Source organism: Anolis carolinensis, chromosome 5 (assembly GCF_035594765.1).
Source record: "Anolis carolinensis isolate JA03-04 chromosome 5, rAnoCar3.1.pri, whole genome shotgun sequence".
Taxonomy (NCBI): domain Eukaryota; kingdom Metazoa; phylum Chordata; class Lepidosauria; order Squamata; family Dactyloidae; genus Anolis; species Anolis carolinensis.
The window spans coordinates 202,826,588-202,851,078 of NC_085845.1; the positions used below are offsets into that span (position 1 = coordinate 202,826,588).

At 44.1% G+C, this 24,491-nt stretch overlaps 1 protein-coding gene across 8 annotated transcripts in view; it reads left to right on the top strand.

Moving 5' to 3' along the window:
• flnc (filamin C) overlaps positions 1-24,491 on the top strand; it is a 183,008-nt gene that overhangs the window by 132,376 nt on the left and 26,141 nt on the right. For 4 of the 8 annotated variants that reach the window (XM_062983398.1, XM_062983402.1, XM_062983400.1 and 1 more), the window contains 13 exons: positions 1,824-1,947; positions 5,214-5,370; positions 9,422-9,611; positions 10,505-10,528; positions 11,702-11,949; positions 13,729-13,827; positions 14,679-14,778; positions 15,123-15,263; positions 15,960-16,088; positions 17,782-17,955; positions 18,086-18,247; positions 20,690-20,893; positions 23,089-23,241. In XM_062983398.1, coding sequence (XP_062839468.1) covers positions 1,824-1,947; positions 5,214-5,370; positions 9,422-9,611; positions 10,505-10,528; positions 11,702-11,949; positions 13,729-13,827; positions 14,679-14,778; positions 15,123-15,263; positions 15,960-16,088; positions 17,782-17,955; positions 18,086-18,247; positions 20,690-20,893; positions 23,089-23,241 — 1,905 coding nt within the window. The remainder of the gene's footprint in view (positions 1-1,823; positions 1,948-5,213; positions 5,371-9,421; positions 9,612-10,504; positions 10,529-11,701; positions 11,950-13,728; positions 13,828-14,678; positions 14,779-15,122; positions 15,264-15,959; positions 16,089-17,781; positions 17,956-18,085; positions 18,248-20,689; positions 20,894-23,088; positions 23,242-24,491) is intronic. The other 4 variants (XM_062983399.1, XM_062983403.1, XM_062983401.1 and 1 more) reach the window with 1 other exon arrangement.

Consider the following 24,491-nt stretch of genomic DNA (forward strand, 5'->3'; position numbering starts at 1 on the left):
ATTTAGTGGGGAAGCAGTTGCAAAGCTCCTTCATTGCTATGGTAAGTGCTTAGATTTGAATGGTGACTACGTGAGATGTGGTATTTGGATGTGGCTTTCAACTGCATATGGTAAATGTTTTCTCCTATACTTTGTTCATTTTTAATTTCAAAACAAAATGTACTTTCTGGATAACCCTCGTACAAATAATTTTTGGCTCCTTTCTTTTGGTTCTGATGACCTTTATTCCCATGCTTCTGTGTCCCTACCTCTGTGTTCTAGTAGTATAGGATTTATTTCCTTTGGTTCTGATGGTATTAGGTCTCTTCCTTTGGATTCCGATTCCTTTCTTTTTGGTTCTGATGGTGCTGATGACCTTTATTCCTTTTAATTTGATGGTTTCAGGTCCTTTCTATTTGGTGCTTATGACCTTTGGTGCCTTCCTTCTGGTTCTGATGGTTCATCCTCTTTAGATTTTGGGACCCACAGCTTGGGATCTGATAAATTTTGCTCCGTTTTTCAATTGGGTTCGTTCTCTTTCATTCTGAGGATTTGGGTTCCTTCCTTCTGGTTGGTTTTGGTCCATTCTCTTTGGTACAGATAATTTTGAGTCCTTTCTATTTCATTCTGATGACCTTTCTTCTCTTTGATTCTGGGTCCCTTCCTTTGGGTTCTGATGGTGCTGGGTCCATTTCCTTCGGTATAGAAGGTTTTTAGTTACTTTTTGGTTCTGATGACCTTTATTTCCTTTAAATGATGATTTTGGTGCTTGTGACCTTTGATCTCTTCCTTCTGGTTCTCATGGTTCATTCTCTTTAGATTTTGGGACCCTTCTTTTGGAGTCCAATAAACTCTGCTCCCTTTTTCAATTTGGTTCATTATCTTTAGTTCTGAGGATTTAGGGTCCCTTCCTTCAGGTTGTTTTTGGTCCATTCCCTTTGTTTCAGATTATTTTGAGCCTCTACTGTTTGGTTTTGGTGATCTGTGGCCTCTTTTGGTTCTGTTGGGTGTTGAATCCATTCCCTTTGGTCCTGATGATTTGAGATCCCTTCCTTTTGCTTCTGATGATGTTCCATCCCTTCACTTTGATAAATTTGGGTCCATTCCTTTAATTTCTGATAAAATTGGGTTAAATCCCTTTCGTTATGATTATTTTGAGTCCCTTCCTTTTGGTCCTGGTGACCTCTGGTCCCTTACGTTGGGTTATGATGGTGTTGGGTCCATTCTCTTTACTTCTGAGGATTTGGGGGTCCCTTCATAAGACCTTTGGTTCCTTCTTTTGCATTTTCCTGATGTTGGATCCACTACTTTCAAATCTAATAGATTTGTGTCTCTTTCTTTGGCTTCTGATGCCCTTTGGCCCCTTTGTTCCCGCTTACCTAGGGGTTGTAGATGTGGATGATGGATGTGAGGTGGATAAATTGAGACACTAACAGCCATCTGTCTCAACTTTCCCCTCCGTCTGGCAACTCAGCATCTGCTTAGTAGCATGAACAAATAAAACTGCATAGCTGTCAGCTGATCCTGCCGGTAATTAGTTTATTTACAAGTATTTACATACACAGCAGCCAGAGCTGCTTGCACACATGTTTCTCCGACAGCTAGATTAATGGCGACAGGCAAGAACTCTTATCAGTGAGGAATAACACCTCCCAAAATTCCATTGTCTGTGACATGTCTTCCTTCTATGTATGCAACAGCGGAAGTATCATTCCTTTTCTCTCTAGGCTGTAAATCATTGCTCTATGCGATTAACTATTTCAGTACTGGATTGCTAACCAAAGCAAACTTACATTGAAACAATAGATTAAACATTTCACTACATTTAACCATTACCTTGACAGGGGTTGCCGAACCAGTGGAGGTCCGCAACAACGGGGATGGCACCCACACGGTAAACTACACTCCAGCCACGGACGGGCCGTACACCGTCTCTGTCAAATACGCCAGTCAAGAAGTGCCCCGCAGGTGAGACGTCCATCGGGATGACTGCGGTTTTGGGATGGGACACAGTGGGCAGATTTCCCGTAATCTAGATTGTTCTGAAAAGAGTGTCCTGCTTCCCTCGCCAAGGACTCTCCTTGACGGCAGCGGCACCTTTGTTCAGCTGTGCCCATCTGTCTTGTGTGCCTCCAGAGAGATGCCTGGCCTGCCAGGAACGTGGGCAGCTTGCTCTCCGTCTCCCAACTCCCCGCTGGCAGATTCCATAGTGCCTCTGTATTTAGCTTGGCCCAGAGCCCCGCAGTTTTGGCCAGGACGAGGCAAATTGTCCTGGGGTTTGAGCTCAGTGATTGCCAGGGTCCAGAAAGTTCTCTGTGGGCAGAAGAGGCCTGGCCTTGGCCCTTGACCGGGTGGGCAGACATCTCCCTCTGAGGAAATGAAGCAGCTGCACATGGAATTGTCTGAAATATCTTAGTTCAATGGGCTTCCTCATTATCGCTGCTGTGCCCTGGCAGGCCTGGCAAAGGTCTCTGTCTGGAACTGCACAGAGCCACTGGTTTGTCCAGATTTTCCAGAATTTGGGAAAGTGTCTGTCCACTGGTTGGGGGTTTGGCACCAGAGTGATTGCGGAGTGGAAGAGAGAAAGAGTAAAACACACATAGTGCCCCTGCTAGGTAGCCATGTGAATTCAATCCTCTCATGACCTCCTCCTCCAGATGGGCAATGGGACGGACTATATCCAAAGCAAGCAGTTAGTTCTGATTCCCGAAACACTACAGAGTCTTGGTCACAGATAGCAGGGATTTTATATCACAGCCTCTGACCTTATATAGTAGCTCATCAGCTGGAATAAGTGCACTTGAGCTCTGGCCTTCATCCAAACTTCTTTAGAGGTTTATTCTTCCATCATTGCTACATGTAACTATTTACAGGTCTGCTATTAGTATACAGAAATACTCACGGACATAGCAAGACACTCACACGATGAGGATGGTGATGGATTACAGATGCAGAGAGATTGTGGCAAGCTATCTAAGATGGAAGAGAGCAAGCCCATGGCAAAGAGGAAGCTCACATACAAACTACTCCCATTCTTCCCTCCAGGGATAACAGGCAGGGCCGGCCCCACTCATGCGGCAGCTGACGCCGCCGCCTCGGGCGCAGGCCCGGGGGGGCGCCGTCAGGCTGGGCGGGAGGCGGGGCACCGCCCTGACGGTGCCCCGCCTCCCGCCCAGTGCGCCCTGGCCCGTCTGGCCTGCTAGAAAAGGCCAGACGGGCGAGCGGGGGTAACGTGGGAGGCGGGGCCAGCTCTGACGCCGCCCCCCCCGCCCAGCGTGCCCTTGCCCCGCCTCCCACGTTGCGTGGGGCAGGGCCAAGGCACGCTGGGCGGGGGGGGGGGAGCGGCGTCAGAGCTGGCCCCGCCTCCCACGTTACCCCCGCTCGCCCGTCTGGCCTGCTACACAAGGCCAGACGGGCGAGCGGGGGTAACGTGGGAGGCGGGGCCAGCTCTGACGCCGCCCCCCCCGCCCAGCGTGCCCTGGCCCCGCCTCCCACGTTGCGTGGGGCAGGGCCAAGGCACGCTGGGCGGGGGGGGGGAGCGGCGTCAGAGCTGGCCCCGCCTCCCACGTTACCCCCGCTCGCCCGTCTGGCCTGCTACACAAGGCCAGACGGGCGAGCGGGGGTAACGTGGGAGGCGGGGCCAGCTCTGACGCCGCCCCCCCGCCCAGCGTGCCCTGGCCCCGCCTCCCACGCTGCGTGGGAGGCGGGGCCAGGGCACGGGGGGCGGGGCCAACTCTGGCCCCGCCCCCTCACTATTCGCCCTGGCCCCGCCTCCCACGCAGCGTGGGAGGCGGGGCCAGGGCACGCTGGGCGGGGCCAGGGCGCCGGTGGCGGGGGCGCTTTTCAGCGCCCCCGCTTTACATCAAAAAATATCTCCGGCCGGCCCTGATAACAGGAAATGATAATAATAACTAAACACAGCTGTCTATTCTAAACAATATCTGAAAAAATATGCAATATGATAAAGGTTCAAAGCATAGAACACAATATATATATAAGAGCATCATATACATAATAATGTTAACAATAATACAAATAATAATACAACTGATGACCAAGTTCTGATGACTGCTTTTACATCCTGAGGAGTCCTATAGAACTGCTCCAAGACTACAGAGACTTTGATTTGTTTTGACTCCAAGTCAGGTTTGAACCAATTGGTTTGTACACTGATATATTTAGTTTTACAGCATATTACATGCCATTTTGGAGAGACTGAATGTACACATACTGTGTCGCTAACAAACTTTAGTTGGAGTCTTGTTGATATATGTCTGATATTTATTTTATACTGAAAACTGCTCTGTGTAGCATTTAAATCTGGATGATTGCAGTCTATAAATCTTTATACTCTGTAAGTCACTACTCTGTAAGTTACGACTGTGTGCCACTACAGCTGACAGAATTTGGTCATCAGTTGTATTATTATTTGTATTATTGTTAACATTATTATGTATATGATGCTCTAATATACATATTGTGTTCTATGCTTTGAACCTTTATCGTGGTGCATATTTTTCAGATAACAGGAAATGACTCAGCTGTCCTTCTAGGATCGTATCTCTATTCTCTTAACACTTTCAGTGGACTGTGCTGTGAACATATGTGTATTTTTTCTACCTGACAATGTATAGGTCCTTGTATAGAATTGCAGTGGACAACCTAGGCTCCATCTACACTGCCATATAATGTAGTTTGAAACTGCATGACGTGGCAAATACAGACTCATACAATGCAGTTTAACTGCATTGAAATGCATTATAGGAGTCTCTATAATCTCCACTTTCTTAACATTTTCAGAGGACTGTGCTGTGAACACATGTGCATTAGAACTGTATTTTTCCACATCGGAGGTACATGCAATGCATTCCTATCTAATACAGCAGCCAAAACAGTCACATTTCCAAGTCTGTAGTAATGATTGTGCGATTCCAAGACAGATCCCCTCTCAGTTTTATCTTCTGCAAACACCCCCAGCTCCTCCATCCGTTCTTTAGAAGGGTTCACAGTTTCCAAATCTTTGACCCTTCTCTGGACACCCTCCATCATGTCCATCTCCTTGAATGGTTTTGCCCAGTGAGGTCTGATGAAAGCAGAACAGAGTGGGACTAGGATTCAATCTGGATTTTTTATTCATGCAGCCGAGAATCGCATTGTGTTGGCTCAGGTTCATCTTGTGATCTTACTAAGATCCCTTTCACATCCAACCCTTCCTTTCCGTTCCCTTCTTCCAGCCCATTCAAGATCAAGGTCCTTCCGGCCCACGATGCCAGCAAAGTGCGAGCCAGTGGGCCTGGTCTCAACGCGTCCGGCATCCCGGCCAGTTTGCCTGTTGAGTTCACCATCGATGCCCGTGATGCTGGCGAGGGCTTGCTCACCGTCCAAATACTGGTGAGTGCCTGGGCCTCGAAGTGGCCCACCTGGGTGTCATGAATACTTTTTAAACCTTAACAATGTTCTTTTAATCCATTTCCACTGAAATAGGCATTTTATCAGGCATTTTACAGAGAAAGAAAGTAACACACATACTATATAACTAACTAGAAGGGTGTTTTTTTTGCTGTCAAACAGTTGCAGTTAACATATATACCAAGGGTCCTCAAACTTTTAAAGCAGAGGGCCGGTCCACAATCCTTCAGACTGTTGAGGGGCCGAATTATCATTTGGAAAAAAAAAAAACCGAACAAATTCCTATGCACAATGCATATGTCTTATTTGTAGTGCAAAACAACAACAATAAAAATGAAAGACCAATACAATATTTAAAAATGAAAATAATTTTAACCAACATAAACCTATCAGGATTTCAATAGGAAGTGTGGGCCTGCTTCTGTCCAATGAGATAGTCAGGTTAATTAGGATTGTTGTTGTTGTGTGTCTTCAAGTCATGTCAGACTTTGGGCGAGCCTAAGTCCAAAATTATTTATTTATTCATTTACTACATTTATATCCCACCCTTCTCACTCCGAAGGGAACTCAGAGCAGCTGTATGTAATAATAATAATAATAATAATAATAATAATAATAATAATAATAATAATAATAATAATAATAACTTTATTTTTATACCCCGCCCCATCTCCCCGAAGGGACTCGGGGCGGCTTACATGGGGCCTTGCCCGATAAAACAATCAAATATCAAAACACAGCAATAAAACAGTTATCCAATAAAAACATCTATTACAGTAAAAACAATCGTTAAAATCAACATAAAACATACAATATTAACACTGGAGACTAATTCATAGAACCCAGGCAACGTGCAACATGTGCCGAAATGGGCCGAAATGGGGAAGGTAATTTCACAGTTAAAATGGACAAAGTGCAATATAGCATTGGCAACACCTCGAGAATGGGGCTATTATAAAATGGGCAGATCGATCAGTCCAACACCAGATTAAGTATCAAAGGCCTTTTGAAAGAGCCAGGTTTTTAAGCTCCTACGGAAGGAGAGGAGGGTGGGGGCCTGCCTGATCTCTCTAGGGAGCGAGTTCCAAAGCCGGGATGGGGGCCACGACGGAGAAGGCCCTCTCTCTCTCTCGTCCCCACCAGCCGCGACTGCGAGGGTGGTGGGAGCGAGAGGAAGGCCTCCCCCGATGAGCGAAGAGAACGTGCGGATTCGTAGGGGGAGATGCGGTCTCTAAGGTAGGTGGGTCCCAAACCGTTTAGGGCTTTGTAGGTGATCACCTGCACCTTGAATTGGGCCCGGAAAGTAAACGGCAGCCAGTGGAGCTCCTTAAACAGAGGCGTTGAACGTGCCCTGTAATTCGCTCCAGTTAGAAGCCTGGCTGCCGATCGCTGTACTAGTTGTAATTTCCGGGCCGTCTTCAAAGGCAGCCCCACGTAGAGCGCATTGCAATAGTCCAGTCTAGAGGTAACTAAGGCATGGACCACCCTGGTCAGATCAGACTTCTCGAGGTACGGTCGCAGCTGGCGCACAAGTTTTAGTTGTGCAAAGGCCCTCCCGGCCACGGCCGACACCTGAGCCTCAAGCGTCAGCCCCGAATCCAGGAGGACCCCCAAGCTGCGGACCTGCGCCTTCAGGGGGAGAGCGACCCCGTCAAGCACAGGTGGCCACCCAATACCCCGATCGGCCGCAGAACTGACCTGGAGGACCTCTGTCTTGTCAGGATTAAGTCTCAGTTTGTTCACCCTCATCCAGGCCAACACAGCGGCCAGGCACTGGTCCAGAATCCGAGGGGCTTCCTTGGATTTAGGTGGAAAAGAGTAGTAGAGTTGGGTGTCATCCGCGTAGAGATGGCACCGTACTCCAAAACTCCGGATGACCTCTCCCAGCAGTTTCATGTAGATGTTAAAAAGCATGGGGGACAAAATAGAACCTTGTGGGACCCCACAGGTCAATGGCCAGGGGTCCGAGCAGGTGTCCCCCAGCTTCACCAACTGGGAACGACCCTCCAGAAAGGACTGGAGCCACTGGAGTGCAGTACCCGCAAGGCCCATCCCAGAGAGCCGCCCCAGAAGGAGACCATGGTCGATGGTATCGAAAGCCGCTGAGATGTCCAAGAGAACCAGCAGGGACCCTGCTGTATGTACATACAATATATTATATTATTAGAATAGCACAATATTAGCATTATATATTACTACTAGCTGTGCCCGGCCACGCGTTGCTGTGGCATTATCTGGTGGTGTTGGTGAGAAATTGTTGAGGTAGTGGTGGTATTGAATGTCTGTTGTATGGTTGTCTTTATGTTTAGTATGCACACTGAAGTGGATTATATGGCAGTGCGGAGTCAAGATAATCCAGTTCAAAGCAGATAATATAAGATTCTAAATGGGTTATATAGCTGTGTGGAAGGGCCTTGAGTCTACACTGCCATATAATCCAGTTAAAATCTGATAATCTGTGGAAGAGGCCTAAGTGAGGCCTAACTGTGCCTGTCCCCTGGGCTGTGTAGGTTGCTAGGAGACCAAGTGGGTGAAGCTTAGCCTTCAAACTGGCAGCAATTGGATAAAAACTATTATTCCTCTCCCTGTAATTAGGACTTTATTTTTTCTTTTCTTTTTGTTGTATCAACCTAAAGCCATGAATGATGGGTTGTGTTGTCAAATTTCGAGGTTGAGGGTCCTGTAGTTTTGTTGTTTTGTCCGCTGCCCTGATGCCATCACTCTTTTATATATATAGAAGATATTGAACTATACCACTATACTGTAATATTATATGTAATATATAACATATAATTAATATTATTATATGGTATTATCATTAGTATTGTATAAAATGATAATATTATCAATATCATATGTATATACAATATATTATATTATTAAAACTGATATTAAAATATTATATTATAAATGAGGGCAGGGGCCAGGTAAATGACCTTGGAGGGCCACATCTGGCCCCCGGGCCTTAGTTTGGGGATCCCTGATATATAGGGAAGAGCTTGAAAAGTAGTGCCTTCAAGTCATGCCCAAACTTATCCTAAGGGATTTCCTGGGAGTTTATGGCTCACCCAAGGGCACTCAGCACACACAGACATATTTTAGATCGTACAGCTCTAATAGGATCCATATTTTGTTGCTTGCTTTATTGGAAAGTGCCATATACACTTGATGGTGCTATGTCCATGAAAATAATAACACTGTGCAACACGAATTTTGTTCCTGGGTTATAGATGTCATTTCCTAATTGGTTCTATCATAAAAAGATGGGAAAAATTTATTAAACTGCACAAAACTTTTGTTTTTGTGGGAGGGACATCTTGCAACACATTTTGATTTAGTTTTTCAATGAATATCCCATTGAGTCTCAATCAAATCAACATAATTTGTGGGGTTGTTGTATGTCTTTTGGGCTGTGTGTCCATGTTCCAGAAGTATTCTCTTCTGACGTTTCGCCCACATCTATGGCAGGCATCCTCAGAGGTTGTGAGGTATGGAAAAACTAAGCAAGGAAGGTTTATATATATATCTGTGGGAAGTCCAGCGTGAGGGAAGAACTCTTGTCTGTTGGAGGCCAGCGTAAATGTTCCAGTTAATCACCCTAATTTGCATTGAATGGCTTCATCTACTGGCTACTTTCTGCCAGTAGAAACTTTCTGTTAACTGCCCCTAGTTCCCATGTCTCAGAGTGTTGCTTCTTATTTACTGTTCTGATTTTTGAGTTTTTTTAGTACTGGTAGCCAGATTTTGTTCATTTTCATGGTTTCCTCCTTTCTGTTGAAGTTGTCCACATGTTTGTGGATTTCAATGGCTTCTCATAATTTGTGCCACAAAAACGAAGTTTCTGGAGTAGAGGAACTACTTTCAAAATAAGTGCTGCACAATTAAACAGGAAACAACACTTTCAAACCAGGAACAGAAAACTTTTCACAATTTGTTACAAAGTGTAATATAATCCCAGTCCTTTTGGTCTTCCAGAGATGTGGCTTTAGATATCATGAAAACACACTAGCTCTCTGTTTTCTCTCTCTCCCAGGACCCAGAAGGCAAACCCAAGAAAGCCAACATCCGGGACAACGGAGACGGGACCTACACTGTGTCCTATGTTCCAGACATGACAGGGCGCTACACCATCACCATCAAGTACGGCGGGGACGAAATCCCCTACTCGCCCTTCCGGATCCATGCGCTGCCCGCTGGGGATGCCAGCAAGTGCCTGGTCACAGGTAGGTCATGGAGTCATACTACCATAGAACTGGAAGACACCATTCAACAACAACAACAACAACAACAACAATATATTTTATTTATATTCCGCTCTATCTCCTCGAGGGGACTCAGGGCGGATTACAGAACACACATACACCAAGCATTCAATGCCGTTATACAATTAACAAGGACAGACAATACACACACAGAGGTAAAGGCATTTCCCATCTTATTTCCGGCGTCTTGGAGGCTGTGCTCGACTCCGGCCACAGGGGGTGCTGTTGAGTCATCTTCTAGGCCGAGGAGCTTTGTCATCTTTAGACATCCTTCCCGCTGAAAGCAGTACCTATTTATCTACTCACATTTCTGCTTTTGATCTGCTAAGTGGGCAGACTTGAAGATTGGGTTGCTGACCTGAAAGCTGCCAGGTTCGAATCCCACCCAGGGAGAGTGCGGATGAGCTCCCTCTATCAGCTCCAGCTCCATGCGGGGACATGAGAGAAGCCTCCCACAAGGATGGTAAAAAAACATCAAAACATCCCTGGGCAATGTCCTTGCAGACGGCCAATTCTCTCACTCTAGAAGCGACTCAAGTTGCTCCTGACACAGAAAAAAAAAGTGGGCAGGGAGCTGGGGCTGGTGGCGGGTGCTCACTCCGACCCGGGTTCGAACTGCCGACCTTTCGATTGGCAGGATTTTTCTGCAGCTAGCAGTTTAGCCACTGTGCTAAGCCTCAAACCCTCCCAACAGATGGCCATCCAGCCTCTATTTCTATACCTCCAGGGAAGGAGACTCCTCTGGACTCCATTGGACAAAAGTTAAAAATATAATTAAACTATTGAGATAAAGGTACAATTTGTAAATGAATTGTAGTTTCTGATGGGTATTTTCCTTCCTTCCTGTCTTACAGTGTCCATCGGAGGACATGGATTGGGTAAGTAACTTCTTTGAATGATATATCTTTACTATAATGTATTAATATTTTAATACATTAATAAATACATTTATGTGTGGAAATCTTATGGTAAGCCAAGGGGGAAAAGCGTGGATTCAGATACTCTGTTTCTTGCAAGCCTTTGAGGCTCACATTCTCTCTTCTTGCCTTTGCCTTGGAGAGATGAAAGATTGAAATGTTGTATCTGAAATATTATTTTCATGTTTCTTTCCCTTTGTCCCATCCATATGTGGATTTGGAGGATCACAATGTGCTGACCTCTGGCGTAATAGCCCCATTTAGTGGCTATTCCCCTGATTTAGACCCATAAGGGTGCATCTACACTGGAGAATGGATGCAGTTTGACACCATTTTAACAGCCAGGGCTGAATGCTATGACATTGTGATAGCTGCATTTTGGTGAGGCATCAGAGAAATTGAAAGACTGTGAAACTACAAATCCCAGGATTCCATAACATAAGGACATGGCTGTTGAAGTGGTATCAAACTGCATTAATTCTATAGTTTAGACGCACTTTCTATAATGTCTTGTCGAAGGTTTTCATGGCCGGAATTGCTGGGCCGGAATCAATGCACCTTTGATAAACTTTTGCACATTCTCACTGTCAGATGTGGATGATGGATGTGGGGCGGATATATTGAGACACTTACAGCCGTCCGTCTCAATTCTCCCCTCTGTTTGGCAACTCAGCATCTACCTAATAGCACGAACAAATAAGACTGCATAGCTGTCTGCCGATCCCATTGGTAATAAATCTTTATTTACAGCTATGTACATAGATAGCAGTCGGAGCTGCTAGCACACATGTTTCTCCAACAGCAAGATTAATGGAGACTACAAGAACAGCAAGATTAATGGAGACTACAAGAACTCTTATCAGTAAAGAATAACTCATCCCAAATTCCATTCTCTGTGACATGTTTCCTTCCTTCAGGCAAAAGCAGAAGTCTTTTCCTTCTAGGCAGTAAATCATTGCTCTATGCGATTAACTACTTCAGTACTGGATTGCTTACTGAACACACTTACACTGAAACAATGAGTTAAACATTTCACTACATTTAACCATTCCCTTGACACTCACTCTGTGACCATGGATGGGCTTCCTTCATTGGCCTGACCACAGACCCTCTCCTCTTCTCCTGTGTCGCCAGGCACTTGTTTGGGCCCCACCATCCAGATCGGAGAGGAGACGGTCATCACAGTGGACGCCAAGGCAGCCGGGAAGGGGAAAGTGACCTGCAAGGTCTCCACGCCGGATGGGGCAGAGCTGGACGTCGACGTGGTGGAGAACCATGACGGTACCTTCGATATCTACTACACTGCTCCGGAGCCGGGCAAATACGTCATCACCATCCGCTTCGGGGGCGAACAGATCCCCAACAGCCCCTTCCATGTCGTGGTGAGTTATGGAATTGCAGAATGGCTGGCGAGCCTTAGTGGAATGATAGAAAAATAGAATTGTAGAGTTGGAAGGGGCATCCAAAGGGAATCCAGTTCAACCCCCTTCGACCCAGTCTAAGTTCTCCTGACAGATGGACATCTGGTGAGGTTTAACAACCTTCAGAGGAGGAGACTTCCCTGGACTTCTGGGCAGCAACAGCTAATACTGTCAGGAAGCTCTTCCTGATGTTTAGGTGGAATTCTTTTTCCTGGAATTTGAGCCCATTACTCCATTGTGTCATAGTCCCCGAAGCAGCAGAAGACAATCTTGCACCTCCTCAATATGATACCCTTTCAAATCTTGAATCATGGCTCTGATGTCCCCTCTCAGCCTTCTTTTCTCCAAGCTCCAACATGCCCAGCAGCCTAAGCCATTCCTTATAGGGCTTGGCTTTCAGAACTTCAGTCATTTCGGTCTCCCTTCTCTGGACACGTTCTAGATTGTCAATATCCTTCTTGAATTGCCAGTGAGGGTTATTTCCAGTGAGGTCTGACCAAAGCAGAAGAGAAGAGCTTTTTTAGCTATTGCATCCCACTATTGGTTCTTTTTTTAGCTTGTAGCCTATCAAGACACCTAGATCCCTTTCACATGGACTGTTTTCAAACTAGGTCCCACCTGTCCTATATATCTCTGCATTTAATTTTTTTCTGCCTTAGTACCATACATTTCTTCCTGATGAAATGTTTTGGACTTCAGTTCCCAAAATCACTGCTTATTGGCCAGGCTGGTGGTGGCTTTCAGTAGATGAAGTCTAAAGCAGCTGGAGGACTCAGGGTCAGGAATTCCCGATTTAGTCCAATGTTTTCAACTGTGTCCAGTAACAGCTATAGCTTACCTGGATACCAGGAATGATTCTTTTTGGTCCAAAACTAGAGATCCCTGGTATTTCTCCCTGTTGGTCTTCTATACAAGAATAACATTCCTGCTGGTCTTCTATGCAAGAAAAACCTTCTTGGTGGTCTTCCATAGAAGAAGGGTCTTCCTGGTGGTTTTCCATAAAATAAGGACCCTTCTCGTGGCTTTCTCCAGAAGAAGGACCTTCTTGGTGGTTTTCTATATAATACAGACCTTTCTTGTGGTCTTCTCTAGAAGAAGAACTGTCCCGGTGGACTTCCATATATTAAAGAACCTCCAGGTGGTCTGCTTTAGAAGAAGGACATTTCTGGTGGTCTTCCATATAGGAATGGCCTTCCTGCTGGTCATCTATAAAGAAAGGCTTTCCTAGTAGTTTTCCGTATAAGAAGAATCTTCTAAGTTGCCTTCTATACGGGAAGGACTTTCCTGGTGGCCTTCCATATAATACAGACCTTCCTGGTGGTTTTCCATACAAGAAGAGCCTTCCTGGTGGTCTTCTGTACAAGAAGGATCTTCCTGGTGGGTTTCCATACAAGAAGGATCTTCTTGGTGGTTTTCCATACAAGAAAGATCTTCTTGGTGTTTTTCCATACAAGAAGGACCTTCCTGGTGGTCTTCCATATAAGAAGGGCCTTTTTTGGTGGTCTTCCATACAAGAAGGATCTTCCTTATGGTCTTCCATGCAAGAAGGATTTTCCTGGTAGTCTTCAATCAAACATATCTTTCCTGGTGCTCTTTCACACAAGGACCTTCCTGGTAGTCTTCCACACAAGAAGGACCTTCCTGGTGGTCTTCCACACAAGAAGCTTCAAAAAATCCACCAAGATCTGCCATAGCGTGGTCTGGGTGTCCCACACTGACCTTTTCCTTGCTTCCTGCCAGGCCTGTGACCCCATGCCCCACGTCGAGGAGCCCTGTGAGTCCATGCAGCTCCAGCAGCCCTTCCCAGCGCATCATGCGGGCGGATACCCCTCGCACTGGGTACCAGGAGCCATTCTCTCCTCTGAATTTCCACCTGCTCGCTCTGCCTCTTTCTCCTCCGCAATCTCTCCAACTCTAAGCTCTCCAAGACAGGTGGCCCATAGCTCAGGGAGTCTCTAGGCAATGACTTTGGGGACTCTGATGCCCTATCCCCAGTTCCTTATCCCCATGGCCTCTTTTGGCACATTCATAATGGTTCTGTGTGAAGGTGGGCATCCTTTGGGTATCTTTATGCACCTGCTCTGATTTCTCAAGTCTCCATCAGGGCAACGTAGGGTGCATCTGCCTTGCAGAATTAAAGCCGTGTCATATCACTTTTAACACCTGAAAGGTGGCCTTCTAACTTGTTCAGAAACCTCCAAAGGTGCATCTATATTGTAGAATGAATGCAACTCTGACATCCCTTGAATTGCTATGGCTCAATGCTGTGGTCTGGGAGTTGTGCTTTGGTGAGGTACCAACACTCTTTGACAGAGAAGGCCAAAGATCCTTGTGAAACTACACCAGATTCTCATGATTCCACAACATTGGGCCAGGCCAGACAAAGAGGTGCCAAACTGCATTCATTCTACAGTGTACATGGGTCTATTTGCCATTTTGGGTTCCCCTGTGTCCCCCAACCCCATGGCTACATTCTGCCCACTTCGCTTTTGCTCTTCTCTTCTCTTGCAGCCTTGTCTTTCTCAGCCTGCATGGCCTCACGGGACTCTGGAGCAGACCGTTCCTTCCTTTTCACTTGCCTTGGGCCTCAATGCTCTTCTTCTTTTCTCTTGTCTGTACTTAGCTCTTTCTTTCTCTTCTCTTCCCGTCTTTTCCCCCTCCAACCCATCCCTCCTTCCTCTCCCCACCAGGCCACGGATGAACCCGTCGCCCCTCCAGAGAACGTGGACTCCATGCTGCGCCCCTTCAACCTGGTCATCCCCTTCGCCGTGCAAAAGGGAGAGATCACAGGTAAATGCCTCCATAGAGCACACGTTGATGCTCCCATAGATCACAGGGAGATGCTTCAAAAACCACTGAGAGGTCTAAGAGAACCAGGAGGGACACACTCCCCTTATCTAGCTCTCTACGTAGATCATCCACCAAGGTGACCAAGGCCACCAGGCCTGAACCCAGACTGGGATGGATCTAGATAATCCATTTCATCCAGGAACCCCTGGAGTTGTGAGGCCACCACGCGTTCCAGAACCTTGCCCTTTGTTGGGAAATAGTCCCCCACTGTGATATAGGCAGGGCAATCAGAGGCCACCCCTTTCCCAACCTGCTTTGACCATTCTGGGCTTGTTCCCTTCAAGGCGAGGTGAGGATGCCTTCGGGGAAGACGGCTCGTCCCCATATCACCGATAATAAGGACGGCACCGTGACGGTCAAGTATGCGCCTGTGGAGAAGGGGCTGCACGAGATGGACATCAAATACGATGGGAACCACATTCCAGGTAAGGGCCAGAAGGTGGCCAGTGGTGCAAGGACTTCGTCTTTGATTTTTGTCCAATGTGTGGACTTCTCCTCCTCCTCCTCCATCTCCATCTCCATCTCCTCCATCTCCATCTCCTCCATCTCCATCTCCTCCATCTCCATCTCCTCCATCTCCATCTCCTTCTCCTCCTCCATCTCCATCTCCTCCTTCTCCTTCTCCTCCTTCTCCTCCATCTCCATCTCCATCTCCTCCATCTCCATCTCCTCCTTCTCCTCCATTTCCATCTCCTCCATCTCCATCTCCTTCTCCTCCTCCATCTCCATCTCCTCCTCCATCTCCATCTCCTCCTTCTCCTTCTCCTTCTCCATCTCCTCCATCTCCATCTCCATCTCCATCTCCTCCATCTCCATCTCCTCCATCTCCATCTCCTCCATCTCCATCTCCATCATCTCCATCTCCTCCTTCTCCTTCTCCTTCTCCATCTCCTCCATCTCCATCTCCATCTCCTCCATCTCCATCTCCTCCATCTCCATCTCCATCATCTCCATCTCCTCCTTCTCCTTCTCCATCTCCTCCTTCTCTTTCTCCTCCTTCTCCATCTCCTTCTCCATCTCCTTCTCTTTCTCCTCCTTCTCCTTCTCTCTCTTCTCCTTCTCCTCCTCTTCCTCCTCCTTCTCCTCCGCCTCCTTCATGAACTCTTTCCTTTCTCGTCCAGGGAGCCCTCTCCAGTTCTATGTGGATGCCATCAACGCCCGCCATGTGAGCGCTTATGGGCCGGGACTGAGCCATGGCATGGTCAACAAGCCTGCCACGTTCACAATTGTCACCAAGGATGCCGGAGAAGGTGGGCACAGAGGGGCATGGAGGGCCTGTGTCTTGGTGGTTTGGTGGATTGCTTCCTCATTCCTTACTGCATGCTGCTGGATGATTTTTTTTAATGGTGTTGTAAATTAGTTAAATTAGCCTCCCCGCATAAGCGGTACCTAAATTTTCCTACTTGATAGATGCAACTATCACATTCAAGTGGTGGATGGAGCTGATAAGACTAGAAGGAGTTTTCACCTGCCCATGAAAGGGACGTACTGTATATACTCGAAGACAAGCCGAGTTTTTCAGCCCTTTTTCTGAGCTGAAAAAGCCTCCCTTGGCTTATAATGGGGTCAAGGTCAAGGCCAGGCAACAGAAGCAGGAGGCCATTGCTTGCAATATATGATATATTCCTCTCTTATCCTCCCTTATAATTGTGTTTTCCAAAGCCTCCTTTGCTCTTAACTGAGGGAATATTTTGAAAAGGGAAAGACGCCCTTGCAGGTCAGGAAGAAGAAAAATATATATCCATTAATCTTATGAAAGCATTTTCCCCTGAAATATTTGTTGAACTCTCCTACAGATATATAGGCATTAACCCCCGCATGCATTTACAATCCCTATGTACTTATATATCTGTATCTAAATATCTATATACATTAATTTTATATGTGAATTTTCCCCTCATATGTTTGCAGGCCTTTGCAAATCCTATATACATATAGATCCATCTACCTGTATATCTGTATCTCTATCTATCTATTTATCTATCTATCTATCTATCTATCTATCTATCTATCTATCTATCTATCTATCTATCTGTCTGTCTATACACATATACATACATACATATACATACATTATTTAACCTACTGATGCCTCAATTAATGTAATTTTATTGGTATCTATTTTTATTTTTGAAATTTACTTCATTTCCCACCCTCGGCTTATACTCTGGTCAATAAGTTATCTCAGTTTTTTGTGGTAAAATTAGGTGCCTCAGCTTATATTTGGGTCATCTTATACTCAAGTATATATGGTATTTCGACCTTCTAGGATGTCAGAGTATTTGCAGCGCAGCAGTAGTTGGATGGAAGCAGTGGAAAGCAGAATGAAGAGACACTCAGAGACGTTGGTAAAACTATTTACAAAGTTTTAGTGTATGCAGCAGTAATCAACACAAACAGACTTGCAGACGACAGACGAACACAGGACTGTTCTGTTCTTCAATAGAACTTGACTCGAACTCTAGGCAGACAGAACTCTACTGAACTGAACTGAACTGATGCAATGGTTATGCACAAACATTTGTGTCTGGATACTCCCTAGTTCCAGCCACACATCAAGGTCATCATAGCTTCTTCCATACTATGGTACAATCTGGATGATGCAATCAGTTGCAATACAAGCATGGCACAAATTACATTTAAACACTATCAATAAACAAATCCCACATTAACATAGAAAAGATTGCAAGGCCCGAAAAACACAAACAGGGGAAGAAGGTGTGCCCACCTGGGAAGGTCCAGATGAACAATATTGGATGGGCCAAATTTGGCCCTAAGGTTTAGGACTTCCCACTTTTGCTAGAAGAGGTCCTGAAAACTTCACTTAGGCATTAAATTCTTCAGGCATTGGTTTAGGAGTTTTCAGGTGAGAATAAGTGAGGTTACGAGGAGAAAGGGAGGAACAATGGCCAGGTTTCATGACCTTTCCTTCTTTCCACCCAGGAGGTCTCTCCTTGGCGGTGGAAGGCCCGTCCAAGGCCGAAATCACCTGCAAGGACAACAAAGATGGCACCTGCACCGTCTCCTACCTGCCCACCGCTCCTGGGGATTACAACATCATTGTGCGCTTTGACGACAAGCACATCCCCGGCAGCCCCTTCACCGCCAAGATCACAGGTGAGCTTTTGGGCCTCTTACCTGCCTCCAGAGACCCATAATTCCTCCATCCCATCCTTCATCCGTCCCAAATCCTCCTTCTCACCCACTTGGCTCACCCGTTTCCTCCGATGCCTCTGCCTTGCTTCAGGCGATGACTCCATGCGCACGTCCCAGCTCAACGTGGGCACCTCCACCGACGTCTCCCTCAAGATCACCGAGAGCGACCTGAGCCTCCTGACGGCCAGCATCCGGGCCCCGTCCGGGAATGAAGAGCCCTGCCTGCTCAAGCGGCTGCCCAACCGCCATATCGGTAAGCGCACTTGGGGTCCTCCGTACACTAATGGAAATCCCTGGACATCTTTCTAGCATTGCAAGAATAAGACGTTGCCACGAGGAGAAGTGGGCATCACTGTGCCGTGGTCGCAGAGCCCGTGCTACAGCAGAAGGAGCAAAAATGTACCTGTATATACTCGAGTATAAGCCTAGTTTTTCATCCCTTTTTTTAAGACTGAAAAAGCCCCCCTCGGCTTATACTCAAGTAAGGGTCCTGGTTGGCTTATATTTGGGTCAATATACTCGAGAATATAATAATAATAATAATAATAATAATAATAATAATAATAATAATAATAATAATAATAATATAATAACTTTATTTTTATACCCCGCCCCATCTCCCCGAAGGGACTCAGGGCAGGTCACATGGGGCCATGCCCGATACAACAATCAAAAAACCAATCACAAAGCCATAATACAATTAACCCAATAAAAACATCAACATCAATAAAAACAATCATTAAAATGAGCATGAATGAGAATATATGGTACATTTATTATTTTTCGCTATTATTATTGGTATTATTACATTTATTATTTTTCTCTATTATTGTTGCTACTATTACATTTATTTTACTCTATTATTATTATTATTATTATTGGGGTTGTTGTATGTTTTCCGGGCTGTATGGCCATGTTCTAGAAGTATTCTCTCCTGACGTTTCACCCACATCTATGGCAGGCATCCTCAGAGGTTGTGAGGTATGGAATACCTCACAACCATATCTCACAACCTCTGAGGATGCCTGCCATAGATGTGGGTGAAACGTCAGGAGAGAATACTTCTGGAACATGGCCACACAGCCCGAAAGACATACAACAACCCTGTGATCCCGGCCATGAAAGCCTTCGACAACACATCATTATTATTATTATTATTATTATTATTATTATTATTATTATTACATTTATTATTTCACTCTGATCTTATTATGATTATTATTGCATTTATTATTTTACTCTATTTATTATTACATGTATTATTTTCCTGTATTGATTATTATTATTATTATTACATGTATTATTTTACTCTATTATTATTAAAAGAATACATAAGCACATTTACATTGAAGAAGGTGAGAATAATGATTTCATCAGAGTTGGACAGTCTTATTTTAAATGTGAGCTTGATGTAAAGATTCAAAAACATTTAACCTACTGATGCCTCAATTAATGTCATTTTATTGGTATCTATTTTTATTTCTGAAATTTACCACCCTCGGCTTATACTGGAGTCAATGTTTCCCCAGTTTTTTTGTGGAAAAATTAGGTGCCTCGGCTTATATTCGGGTTGGCTTATACTCGAGTATATACGGTACATACAAATTCAGTTTAAGACCAAACCTACAGAATTCATTTGTAACTTGGGGACTACCTGTATATATGTATGTATACACACACACATATACCTATATATGGGATTGGATGTGTCTGGGGTGGGTGGTGGGACATATCTTGGATGGAGCTAGCCCTGTTCCAGACCTCTCCTGTCAGGACCCTGGCTGCAGAGCACCAATAACCTTACACAGAGGCCAGTCTCTATCTAATATCTTTATCTAAGAAATATATAAAATCAATAAAAACAAGTGAAGAATATAGTTCAGAAGCAGACCTTTCAGATGAGGTCAAATATAGTCCAGAAATGTATTGTCCAATATAAGATATTAGAGTCCAAAGTTTTAATCCACTTGACCGAAACACACACTTTGCCAAGCAATAGTGTGGGGAAATGACAGAGTCTTTAAAGTCCAATGTAGCTTGACAACAAGGCTGGAAAATAAACTTGATTCTTGGCAAGATCAAAGACTTGAAACGAGGCAAACATGAAGCATGAAACAAGGTCCGTGGCAAAACGTGAAACAAGGCAGGCTTGCAGCTTGATCCGGGAAGCAAGGAACTGGGGTTGCGAAGTCCACACACGATCTCTCTCCTCAAGCTGATCAATTGACTCCGCAAAGAATCCCTCACGCCAAACACCTATATTGGGTCTCGTTTTCCCGCCAACAGAACTCTTTCCCTAGAGAACGAGAAGCGAAACTCAACTCTGTCCAGATGCATGACTCCTTAGAATTTCCCAAGGGAAGCAGGCCTAATCAGCCATTTGTTTGGCAGCGATTCTCAGGCTTCTCTGATTAGCCTCCCTGACTCCCCTATCTTTAGAATAATTTTCCCTCCTGGAAAACGGGGGGGAGTTCTGCCCAAGGCCTGTTTGGCTGAATTCTTGAGGGCAAACATCAACATCCTGCAGGTGAAGAGACTCCGGCTCTTGCTGAACCGGCGAAAACCCCATGTTTTCCTCTTCGTCTGCCACAATAGTACTAGGAACAGGACTACAAGGCCCATGAGTCATCACATCTCCTGGTCCTCCTGAACCTCATGTCTTGACCTTGTCTCCTTCCTTCCTTCCCTCCCAAAGGGATCTCCTTCACCCCCAAGGAGGTCGGGGAGCACGTGGTCAGCGTGAAGAAGGGCGGCAAACACGTCACCAACAGCCCCTTCAAGATCATGGTGGGCCAGTCGGAGATCGGCGACGCCAGCAAGGTCAAGGTCTCCGGGAAAGGCCTGGTGGAAGGACACACTTTCGAGGTCTCCGAGTTTATCGTCGACACACGTACCGCAGGTGAGACGCGCAGCGGAAATGGTCTCGTCTCCGATAGGAGTCAATAGATAGAACGGGAATGACACTACGTAACATGACTTCTGTTCCTGGGTTATACAGGTCATTTCCTAATTGGATCTATCTATCATAAAAACATGGGAAAAGTTTATTAAACTGCACACTAACTTTGTCTTTGCGGGAGGGACATCCTGCAGCACATTTTGCTCTAGTTTTTCAATGAATGTCTTATAGATATTCAATATAGTGTGTGGCAGCCACAAAAACAAAGTTCCTGGATTATAACAACTACTTTCAAAGTATGGGCTGCACAATTAAACAGGAAATAACATTTTCAAACCAGGAACAGATAAGGATTTAGCACAGTGGTTCCCATATTTATTCGGCCTACCTTCCCATTTCCAGAAAATATATATATATATTAAAAAAAATTAATAGCAATTAATGGCACAAAATAAGGGGAAGGGAAGAGGGGGAAAAGGTATAACAATAATAACAATAATAACAATCACAATAATAATAATAAATAAATGAAATCCAGCATATCTATCTTGTTTGCTGTGTCATAATAAAATAATAAATAAAATATGTATTAGCAGGTAAAAGGGTGTAGTAGAGAGATATGTAGTAAAGTTGTAATGGAAGAGGGGGAAAAGGTATAACAATAATAACAATCACAATAATAATAAATAAAATATGTATTAGCAGATAAAAGGGTGTAGTAGAGAGATATGTAGTAAAGTTGTAATGGAAGAGGGGGAAAAGGTATAACAATAATAACAATCACAATAATAATAAATAAAATATGTATAAGTAGATAAAAGGGTGTAGTAGAGAGATATGTAGTAAAGTTGTAATGGAAGAGGGGGAAAAGGTATAACAATAATAACAATCACAATAATAATAAATAAAATATGTATAAGTAGATAAAAGGGTGTAGTAGAGAGATATGTAGTAAAGTTGTAATGGAAGAGGGGGAAAAGGTATAACAATAATAACAATCACAATAATAATAAATAAAATATGTATTAGCAGATAAAAGGGTGTAGTAGAGAGATATGTAGTAAAGTTGTAATGGAAGAGGGGGAAAAGGTATAACAATAATAACAATCACAATAATAATAAATAAAATATGTATAAGTAGATAAAAGGGTGTAGTAGAGAGATATGTAGTAAAGTTGTAATGGAAGAGGGGGAAAAGGTATAACAATAATAACAATCACAATAATAATAAATAAAATATGTATAAGTAGATAAAAGGGTGTCGTAGAGAGATATGTAGTAAAGTTGTAATGGAAGAGGGGGAAAAGGTATAACAATAATAACAATCACAATAATAAGTATAAGTAGATAAAAGGGTGTCGTAGAGAGATATGTAGTAAAGTTGTAATGGAAGAGGGGGAAAAGGTATAACAATAATAACAATCACAATAATAATAAATAAAATATGTATAAGTAGATAAAAGGGTGTCGTAGAGAGATATGTAGTAAAGTTGTAATGGAAAAGTCTAAAACTGATAAGAAATATGTTTAAAGATGTTTTGATTTTTTTACTGTCAGATTGTATATAACACGATATGTTTAAGATGTTGTAAAATGAGGAAAATGTAAACTTATACATTTTGATTGATAAATTAGTAAAAATTTAAAAAAGCAATTAAACAGAAAGATATATGTATTAATGTTTCTACCTTTTTCGTAAGATATAGTAAAGAAAGATGTAAATTAAAAACATGATATGTTTAAGATATTGTAAAATGAGGAAAATGTAAACTTATACATTTTGTTTGATAAATTAGTAAAAATTAAAAAAGCAATTAAACTGAAAGAGATATTTATTAATGTTTCTACTTTTTTCGTAAGATATAGTAAAGAAAGGTGTAAATTAGAAACATTGAAGTTTGAAAAAATGAAACTATTTTTTGAACTCAGAATAGAAAGGTAATACAAAAAAGTTAAAACATTCAAAATCATCTTAAGGAGAAGGATGAGCCTGGTATTCTGCTACCAATTTAATAATCCTCGGCTCTATTTTCATCAGCAGTAATCTTAAATCACCACGATTGACTATTTGCAATCAGTTTCTTTCTTTTTTGTTTGATAAAACTTTCTGGCAAATCAGGGACATTGGTAATGTATTTTTTTTCTCCCCCAAAATGGCTTCCAATGCATACATTTCCCAAACATTTTATTTCCAGGTTACGGTGGTCTGGGCCTGTCAATCGAAGGCCCCAGCAAGGTGGACATCAACTGCGAGGACATGGAAGACGGCACTTGCAAAGTGACCTATTGCCCCACGGAGCCCGGGAATTACATCATCAACATCAAGTTTGCAGAGAAACATGTGCCAGGTATGTGTCTATATCCCACTTGAACTGCCATCACTCAAGCTATGGGATTCTAGGATTTGTAGTTAGACAAGGTCTTCAGCCTTCTCTGCCTCACCAAACTACTGAGGCGGGAGGTTAAAGAACCCCAGGAAATGCCATATATGGACAGAGATGGCGACGGCTAGCGACCCGGGTGCATAAGCTCACAGAAACATGTGATTTCTGGGAAATCACGTGTTTCTGAAGAAATGAAAGCTAAAGATAAACAAACTGCGCGTGCGCACGCAGGCGCTCTGAGTGATTGTGAACACGACACAGAAAGAGTGCGCCCGGGCCGCTGGTCAGCGCTGATTGGATACAAGTCGAGCCGCGTCACAACTCTAAGCCAATGAATTTGCTTGTGGGCGGGCATAACCCGAACCCTGTAATGTGTATAAATATTTACTCAGCCCACCGCTGGGGGTTCTCCCTGGGAAAGCACCGTGTTGTGCGAGGGGGAACCCCAGCGGCCGCTTGCCAATAAACTGTTTTCTTGGAAAGACTCCAGTTGTCCGTCTCCAATCCCTCCCACTGCGCTCGCAAGGACCGTAGCACAAAGGTTCCGCTACACTACAACTCCCATGATCTCATAGCATAGAGGAGTAGCAGTTCAAGTGGTGCAATGGAAATGCACCTTTGTAAAGATGAGCAAAGTGGCTGGAATCCAATTCGTAATTCGTTTAGAAGATTTGGTTCAGAATGTTTCAGTCATCCACCGATTTCTAAGGAAATTTTAAATCTTTTTACATACATACATATATATATATATATATATATATATATAAAATTGCAAGGAGTATCCCCTTGAATTTCTGCTGTGTGATTGGCTGACAAGGAAAAAAACCAGCATGCAGCTGCCGTTGTCAATCACATCAGCTTAGTGTATTGCAAGTTGCATAGGATGCCTTGGCAAGCACTATTTTTATATCTATGTTTGCAAACCATAACAGGCACATATTGCTTGGCAAGCACTATTTTTATATCTATGTTTGCAAACCATAACAGGCACATATTGCTTGGCAAGCACTATTTTTATATCTATGTTTGCAAACCATAACAGGCACATATTGCTTGGCAAGCACTATTTTTATATCTATGTTTGCTAACCATAACAGGCACATATTGCAAAGGATAATGTGCACACATTTATGATGTGCACACATTGCAAATTACAGAGGGTTCCTTTGCAAGCTATGTGTGCGTCTATGTGTATACATATATATGTTTGCAAA